The following is a 9463-nucleotide window of genomic DNA, read 5'->3' on the forward strand; positions in this document are numbered from 1 at the left end:
GTTCCCCATTCTTGCTGATGTCAATCCCGATAGGAAATGTTAGAGTTAACATTTGCTCAGCACGACCTGATGCCATTCCAACACTTCTAACTGAACATTTCCAGGAAACATTTGCGCATCTTGTGCCAAAATATACTTCTGAAACCATTGCACATCTATAAAACACAATGTTAAAACACAAACATCTACACAGCGTATCTAGTTATTAACTGCTTGGGCATACTGAACTTCCCCATCTCCCCCACTTTCCACCCAACGACTGCTCCAATTATTGACTTTCTCGCCCTTCCTCATCCGCTGAAAGAATCCTCGTTTTCTGCTTCAGTGTTTCCAATCATCATTTTAAAACAAAAAGATGAAATATAAGTAAGTAAAAGTAAGACATGGGGGAAAATGCTTTGTTTTTCTTTCACAGCAATTGCCCGCTGGAGTTTTCTGGAGATGAACCTTCAATGTCTGAAGACCTCATGACAACGCTTGGAGGCTTGGCAATTCTATGTGTGTCACTCTCCTCTGTACCAGAACCCAGCAAGCACTGTGCAGGATATCACCACTGGGTGAAGGACTTGGCGGGTTTATTCATGTGTTGTTCCATATTTGTGTGAATATAATAGACGGGAGAGCCAATTTGTTGTTTTCATTGTTTTTTGGGGGCTTGTGTTGTACATAGGTACGTTACTTTTGTCTTTCTGTTTCGGACGAAGACCATTCCCGGCTCAGGGGCGGCACTTGAGTTCATTACTTCTGATCCGATGGCTGATGAATCTGGTCTGCATGCTTATTTACGTCTATGCGGCGATTATCGTCCCACTGATACACCAGACTGATCTAAAAGAGGAGAGTGTGAGGAGATTCCACACCAACGTGCTCCCCATTACAAATTGAGAATGCACCGTCGACTTCGTCCTCCTCTGTCTGAGGTCTTATTCATCAAACTGGCAGAGATGTGGGGGGAAAGGAGCAATCAGCTTCACATCAGGGATGGCTGTACACATCTCCTGCAGCTAAGACTCCGCCTTACACGGCGTGTCTGTGAATGGACAACCTGCCCTTTCGCTGTAGCTTGGCTCTGGCGCTGGAGGTAGAGGATGAGTCCGCTGAGGTTTACTTCAGATGGTCAGTGAGTTTAACATCTGCAAGTCTGATCGCCCTCAAAACCAAATGGAATGACACAGCGCCATCTGTACACACCGGCACACTCTGCTCCCTAGATCCGACTCAAGTGTTACTGTTCCCTAACACAGATCAGTCAGTCAACACTGATAATAAAACATTAAATAACTCAACGCACTTGCAAAACAACAACAAAAAAGCGTTTTATTTAAATCAATACAGCGGAGACCTCAAAATTAAAATCGAACATTATTGCATGTGTTTATTTTGAAATTACGTAGCATGTCTTGACTCTCCGTCAACCTGCACCTATCGCCAAATAAAGATCTAGACAAGCTTGAATTCCTGCCTGAGTTACTGATCGGGTTAAGGGTATTGAATTGGCTTTCGCTCTTGCAACCGGGAGAGAAAACTTGAGTTCTCATCGGCAGAAATGAAAGGGGGTTTTATTTCCAAAACATATAACGGGTGATTCACGTCGCTACAGTCATTCGCTCTTCCATACAATGGATTTCTTCAGTTGCTAAGTAAAGACATCCGCGTGGACGGTGGGGGGAGGAAGAGAAAGGACGATGGGAATAACCGATCCCTCACTGATGGCTCCTTTGCTCTGATTTCCCTGCCACTCTACAAAATGTCTTTTGCAGCAAGGCAGAATCTCCGCGCAGACTCTGGGGCGCTGCCCTGCTCGAAAGTAACCCATCAAACTGGGAAATCACCGAGGTGCTGAGAGTGAGCGTTACCGCCTCTCTGTGAGAAACATATTTTGCAGAATGTGCCGGGGGAGTGGGGGATCTGCCGCCTCCGCGGGTTCCGGAGAAGGTGGGGGGGGGGGGGGAATCGTGTTTATTTTTGCTAATTTTTTTTCACTTATGGAGACATTTAGCCCTTGAACGGAAGACATTAGCCCAGCCTGGCCACTGCTGTTGACCCGAGTTTGCGATGATACCTAATATTTACAAACAGTCACTATAATTTGTGACCCTTTTTTTAAACAAAAGCCCACGTATGTTTTTGTTTTAAGTATCTGGAAAAGCAATAGCCTTTCGGTGTGCCCCAAGTTCACTATCCCCCCCCCCCCCACCACCCAGCTTACTCACACACCTCTTGCCCAAGGTGTGAGAAATAAACATTTGGGATAGATGGATATGGTGTTGCAGCTGCCGGACTGAGCTGTGACTGAGATAAGCGCTCTGTCTAAACTGGCACACGGTCATTATAAACAGGCTTTCCCTCCCTCCCCTCAGCACCTCGAAAGATTGGAGGGGCGGGGGCGAACGAGGTCATAGTCCAGCTGAAAAAAAAAGCTGCATACTAATCGGCTCGGTCAAAGCGTCAGCATGCCGGCAATGGCTCCTTGCCATTCTAGTGCTGGAGCGGGTCCTATCTCACAGTGAATGGTTTCAGGGGCGCGGAGGAGCCCTGGCCGGTGGAGTACACACCAGAGCCCGGGTGCACTGACTGCAGTCACCGCCATTCCTTTGTGACACCTTCACTCCGGAGCAAGGCACCGCCAGATTCAGGGAAGCCACGCCGGAGGCGCTTTGCGCCAGAAAGCGATGATTTCCAGGCAGCTTTCTCAAGCTTGGAGTCTCGACCCCTTTAAGGAAGAGCGTGTCCCAGGGATAGCTGCTCTCCGGTTAACCAATCAGGAGCGGAGCATCCAGAAAGTCTTTTCCAGTCGTTTCGCACAATTCGACGCATGTTAGAATAAAGTAAGTGTCTCAGAGCACCGCAGGAGCGGTGCAGAAAGTGCCGACCATCTTGAATTGGAGTTTTACTGGATGACCCCGGGAGTCGGTTTGTGTGAACGGAGACTGTGCAGCTTCAGTGGGGAGGCGGGGCTGGAGCTGGACCCAGCCAGGGTGGCGTCCCACTTCAGTCGGTGCTCTCTGAATACACTGTGGGGCCAGAGCGCGGCCTCTTTAAGCTTCCCTCCGACTCTTGCCCTGTCAGGATTTGAACAGCATCCTGGAGGGGTGGGGGAGGGGGTCAGAGAGAGAGAGAGAGAGATTACAAACTACTCTGGTGATGGTAATGAGCCCGAATCCCTGAACAGCAAGCCCACACGCCAAAGACCAGGATAACTGGGCTTTTATTTTTAGCGAAGACGACGTTGAGCTGTCATCATCGTGTTTTTTTTTTAAACGGTGAGTGTTTGGTGCAGGGGAAACCAAGCAACGCGCCAGTGGGAGATAAATAAATCAGATTAAATCCGGAAGAGTGCGGTGCTGCGGGCTGTCTGTGATTGTCAGTCTGCTGTTGGAAAGCGCGGACAGAGGGGTTGGGGTGGAGGGGAATCTACCGGAGTCCGCCTGGAACGTACCGAGTCCTCCCTCCGAGCGGACGGTTCTGAATCTAATCCCCCGCCATCCCCAGTCTACGGTCTACGCCTGTCTGTTCATTGTCAGTGCTCCGCTCGAACACAAATCCGCCGGTGACCCAATAAAACGGATGCGATTCTGGGCGCTGCTGACTTCTTCCCGCTCCTTTCTACACCCCCCCCCCCCCCCCGAAGAAGAGGAGTTCGGAACAAGGGAAGAAAAGGACTGAGCCGATGAAATTCTCCTGAGAGAAGCCAGAAGTGAATGTGCTCCCAGCACACCCACCCAACGTTAGTGCCAAGCGCATTCTACAGCCACCCCCACCCCCTCCACGCACACACACATTCTCACACACACACACACTCCTGGCTCGCTTCACTCAGCCGTTAAGTCCTCAAAGCTCATCCCATGACGTAAAAGGAAAAAAAATCAAGAGACTGATCGGGGGCAAGTGATTTTCCGATGCAACCGAGCATCCCAAATGTACTGGTGCACTGGCTGAAAGCAGCAGCCTCGAACGGTCCCTGCAGCTTGGGGGTGAGCTAAAGGCAGACTTTCCACAGCCATCGTTGAAGAGGCAGAGAAACAGGAGAGAGAGAGAGAGAGAACGGGAGCAGGAGGGGGAGCGAGCTGCATTCTAAAGATGCACTTACATTCTTATCACGTCGGCATTTTCCTCAGACTCTTCAACAGCGGGAGTGAAGGCAGCTCGAGCAAATCCTCAACTCTTTTCACTTCTTGAACTAAAATCGGCTACGGACGGTAAGTAGACTGTTGTATTGGAGTCTTTAGACACAGCTCCATTGTGTTGAAACATTCGGTGGTCGGGCTGCTATTTGACTGAGGCTTCTTGAAGGCGTTGTTCCTAATAGAATAATGTGATGATTGTATCTGTTTGGTAAGACAGTAACAGATTGTTTAAATGCCTTTATTGGACTTTGCGTCTTTCCCGGTTTACCTCTCTCTATTCTCCACTCCCGAGTACCACACTTAATCCTCCTCTCAACCAGCATTTCTATTTTTGAACTTCCCTTTGCATTGTTCCGATTTTCCGCTCCTTGTCATTAACCTTTGGAGTTTATTTACTGAGTTGTCATTGCTTTCCAGCGCAGGTAAAAGGATTTTGTTTGCTTTAAAAAAACAAACAAATTCAAACACAGAACTTGTTCAACTGTATATTGTGTAACTGAAATAGAGCAAAAAGCACCGATTTTTTAAATATCCAATGGCCACTATCAGCGTTTCACCTTAATGTGGGGAGATTATAATAAGCAAATCCGTGATTAAATTAGACACAATGTACTGTCATATTTATGCGCAAAATCGGCTTTTCTCTGATTCTAACTAATAAAACAGAGCTGGTCTGTACAGCATCTGAGGATGTGCAAGATCCTTTCCAAACCCGACCTGATTGACGGACTTTACTAATGGGGCTGCAAATGTAGGCACCACAATAACCCATCAGATTACCGGGGTTTGATTTAATGACACTCTGCTGTGTTTGACCTCAGTCTTTCCACAGTTGAGGATGGTAATGTGGGAAATGTTTATTTGTTGCAATTTACAAACCTCTAAATTGACAGGTCCTCGCCCCGCCCCAAAGTAAATGAGTTTTCACATCAGCAATCATAAGGTTGGTGTCTTGTCACTCCAGTTTAGGGGGTGCACATGATTGGGTTGCATTGGGAGAAATCAGAGTGCTTTTATTACAAGGAGAACAATGAGGACAATGCACAATTTGGCTGTTCGCAACACACGGTGTAGCTCAATTCTCTGCACCCTCTGGACTGGACATCACCAAACGTTCAGACGTATTTTTCTTCAGGAGTAATTCACCAATTTCCTCTTTGTCTCCCTTTTTAAAAGCAAATTAAAAAATCAATTAAAATAAATGAGAAACAGTAATCAATCCCCAGCTTCTGGCAGTGCAGAAATGTCATTATCTTCGTATGCGCCTCGAATGCTGTCAAATGTCTTTCATATTTCGAATTGCTGCAACATATTCGTGCCTTTGTTTCGTTGGTATTGACATAGGTATACAACATTCTTACGTAGAATACTCTGTATTAACGGAGAAATGTAGGGGATGTCTCTGTGTATGATTGGGGTATCTACATTGAAAATGATGAATCCAAATTGTTAGGATTCAGTGTTTTTCTGAAGGGAATTCTGAAATCTAATGCCATTTTCTACGTGTCTTCTATGTACAGTCATTGCATCTCCAGGAGTTCCCCTACGCCTAATAACTGCTGTACCTCCAGCTGAACAGAGAAACAAAAACATAAGGATGTTCTGGATAACCCTTTTAAGCACAATAGCTCTAGGATGGAGTACGTCGATTCCACTAATGGAGGACTCGAAAGAGTTAGATGAACCTTGCATGGAGCCATGCTACTGCGAAGAAAAGGAGAGTTTTTTGCAAATACACTGTGAAAGTAAAGGTTTTACAAATATTAGTCAGATAACCGAGTCATGGATGAGACCCTTTAAACTTTACCTACAAAGAAACTCTATGAGGAAACTCTATTCTAACGGTTTTCTGTTTCTAACCAACGCCGTATCAATCAATCTTGGCAACAACGCATTGCAGGACATTCAGGCAGGTGCCTTTAATGGCATGAAACTTCTGAAACGCTTATATTTACATGAAAACAAACTAGAGGTTTTTCGAAATGATACATTCTTAGGTTTGGAGAGTTTGGAGTATCTACAGGCCGACTACAATGTGCTGAAGAGGATTGATGGCGGTGCATTTAGGAACCTTAATAGACTGAAAGTGTTGATTATCAATGACAACCTGATACCATTTCTACCGCACAATCTCTTCAGGGCGGTTTCCTTAACCCACATCGATCTGCGTGGTAATAGGTTAAAGTCACTGGCTTATGCGGGGACGCTGGAATACATTGGCAGGCGCCTCATGGAGATTCAATTGGAGGAGAACCCATGGAACTGTACATGTGAAATTATGCCACTGAAGTCTTGGCTAGAAAGCATACCATACACGGTTCTTGTCGGGGAAATTACGTGTGAGACACCATTCCATCTCCATGGCAAGGACTTGAGGGAGATCAGGAGAAGTGAATTGTGCCCGATTCATTCAAGTGTGGAGGTAGAGGTCAGCTTGGGAATCCCGCAGCTTGCTTCCAGTAACGACAATGCATGGCCTACCAAACCCTCCTCTATGTCTTTATCGGTGACATACACCGCCTCTTCTGTAGAATACAAGACATCAGGTAAATTACCAAAAGCAACTAAGACTCCAAACACTTTAAAAGCACAGCCAACTCTACGCAGTGTGTATTCGGGACAAAATCAGCCTATAGTTGCAGGCTACCAGACCAGGCCTCCCATCCCTATCATCTGTCCCACGGAGTGTTCCTGTAGCCTACATATCAATGATCTGGGTTTGACAGTACAGTGCAAAAATAAAGCGATCCAAAATATGTCTGAACTCATACCAAGGCCGTTGAACGCTAAGAAGTTGTATTTAACTGATAATCTAATTCAGAAAATCTACAGGTCAGATTTCTGGAATTTCTCCAGTTTGGATCTTTTGCATTTGGGGAGCAACAGCGTGTCATATATTCAAGATGGGGCTTTCATGAATCTTCCAAATTTAAAGACCTTGTATTTGAACAACAACGAAATCGAACGTCTCACCCCCGGCATGTTCAGAGGGCTACAGAGCTTAGAGTACCTATATTTCGAATACAACATCATCAGAGAAATCCAACCAGCGTCTTTTAGCTTGATGCCCAACCTTAAACTATTATTTCTCAACAGTAATCTTCTCCGAACTCTACCCACGGACGCTTTCACGGGCACCTCTCTGGGCAGGCTGAACCTGAGAAATAACTACTTTCTGTATCTGCCGGTGAGTGGAGTGCTCGAGCATTTGGACTCCATTGTACAGATCGATCTGAACCAGAATCCCTGGGATTGCTCGTGCGATTTGATAGCTCTCAAGCAATGGGTGGAAAAGATCAGCACAGTGAAACTGATTGGCAGCGTGCTGTGCGAGACGCCGGAGTTCCTCAGCGGGGTGGATCTGAAGATGGTCGACTACGAGGTGTTGTGCCCTGAACTGAAACATGCCGCTGCCTCTCCGGCCGTGCCCGGCTCCGGGGGGAATGGTAATGTGATCTCCACAACCACAGGCTTCGGCTTCTCCTCGCAAGGTGGCGCCATTCCTCTTTCAGTCCTGATCCTGAGCCTTCTGATCATTTTCATTTCCGCTGTATTTATTGCAGCGGGTCTCTTTGCTTTCGTGCTTAGGAGGCGTAAGAAATCGCCCTTCAGGAGACGGCAGGACGTAGACCTGACTGGTATGCAAATGCAGTGCAGAATCTTCGAGGAGAGAGCTGCCAACTCACCCGAGAAAGCGGCCAGCCACGTCTATGACTACATCCCCCATCCCGTCACTCAAATGTGCAACAATCCTATCTATAAACCACGTGAGGGAGAAATGGAGGAGGAATTCTCAGAGACTCAGGAAAATAATACTAATTACAAAACTCTGGAGAAAGACAAGGAATGGAAAACGTCACTGTCCAACAGCAACCTTAATACCATAGTTACGATTAATCAGACTAACGATTTTGCAAGTTTTCCAGAAAATGGGGTTATTTATCCCACTGTGTTGGACAGAGATAGAGCAGCTCACACGGTTGGCTTTGTGGACTGTCTGTATGGCACCGTGCCCAAGTTAAAAGAGCTACATGTCCACCCACCTGGCATGCAATATCCTGACTTACAGCAAGATGCCAGGTTTAAAGAAACCATTCTTTTTGGCTCATCTGGACGGGGATACCCTGAGCAAACCCAGAGCGAATACCTCGAGTTAAGGGCCAAACTTCAAACTAAGCCAGACTACCTCGAAGTACTAGAGAAGACATCATACCGATTTTAGATATCATACCAACGGAAACGAACCCCAAACACAGCATGTTTTAGAAGGTAAAGGGAAATTATCCGCCACCCCCCTCATTAGGTTGCTTTGGACGAAAGGCCATATTCAAATCATATTCAATGAAGTGCCTTTGCAGACTTTAGCCAGCAATGATATCAATCATATTTTTTTATGGTAACGAGAACTGACTGTGCCGTCTGTAGTCATATAGAGGGCTGGTTATCGACCGTCATATAAATAGCCCTATTCATTACTGGCAGCGACTTTGTTCACTTTATTTGGCAGGAAGTGATGCCTCTCTCTTGCTCTCTCCCTCTCACACCCAAATGAACGCCGAGGGCAAAATTTGTGAAACATTGACTGCAGTCTTGCTGCATGTGTAAAACTGCCGGCGTGTAACTCGCTCAAATGACAAGAAGTAAACTTGGTAATTAAAGTGACTGCAACGCTCTATCGTTCAGTGTTATTTAATTCTTTTTATATATTATATATAAATATATATTATATTCAAGAGGGGAATATAAAAAAAACTCTACGACGCATCTACGGATTTCAATTTGTGAATATGACGCCAAGATTTTATTATAAACAATGCACTTTCTTAAAAAAAAGCTCGTCAATGTTGATGCTTACACCACTAACAGCTTTGTAAGAAGCACTTTTAATGTTTTCTCTCTCTCAAACACACAAAGATTTCGAAGTGTGCATATTTATTCTGTAATTTCTGTGAACAATCATTGTAAAGGTAATAATGTTAACTCAATGTAGTGACTGCGTCTGGTAAAGCTTTCATAATAAAAAGGTGATAAACTATGCAGTGACATGTAGAGATTGTATGTGAGTAGAACGACAGCAGGCGAAGGAAACATAAGATATTAATTTGTGAAAAAAAACCCTCAGATTCCAGAATCTAATTTAATATATTGTCTTATAATGAGTCTCTCTCGTCCATCTACTATAATTAGAAATATTTTGCCTTAATATAATCTACTGTCTCTCAAATGGCATTTGCAGTTTCTGAGACTTAAGCACAGCAGGCAAACAAATATTGCAAAGGCGATTGTACATGAACACGATGGTACTTCTACTCAGCTATGTTTTGGGGAATTTTAGT

The 9463-nt window shown here is 45.3% G+C and overlaps 1 protein-coding gene across 1 annotated transcript; it reads left to right on the forward strand.

Annotated features, from left to right (window-relative positions):
* The first annotated feature begins 4084 nt into the window (after positions 1-4084).
* slitrk3a (SLIT and NTRK-like family, member 3a) lies at positions 4085-8763 on the forward strand. The gene is made up of 2 exons (XM_060834182.1): positions 4085-4199; positions 5648-8763. Exon 2 carries the CDS (start codon positions 5725-5727, stop codon positions 8347-8349), a length of 2625 nt encoding a protein of 874 aa, XP_060690165.1. The 5' UTR covers positions 4085-4199; positions 5648-5724; the 3' UTR covers positions 8350-8763.
* Positions 8764-9463: the final 700 nt, after the last annotated feature.

This window comes from Hemiscyllium ocellatum, chromosome 13 (genome assembly GCF_020745735.1).
Source record: "Hemiscyllium ocellatum isolate sHemOce1 chromosome 13, sHemOce1.pat.X.cur, whole genome shotgun sequence".
Lineage (NCBI taxonomy): Eukaryota > Metazoa > Chordata > Chondrichthyes > Orectolobiformes > Hemiscylliidae > Hemiscyllium > Hemiscyllium ocellatum.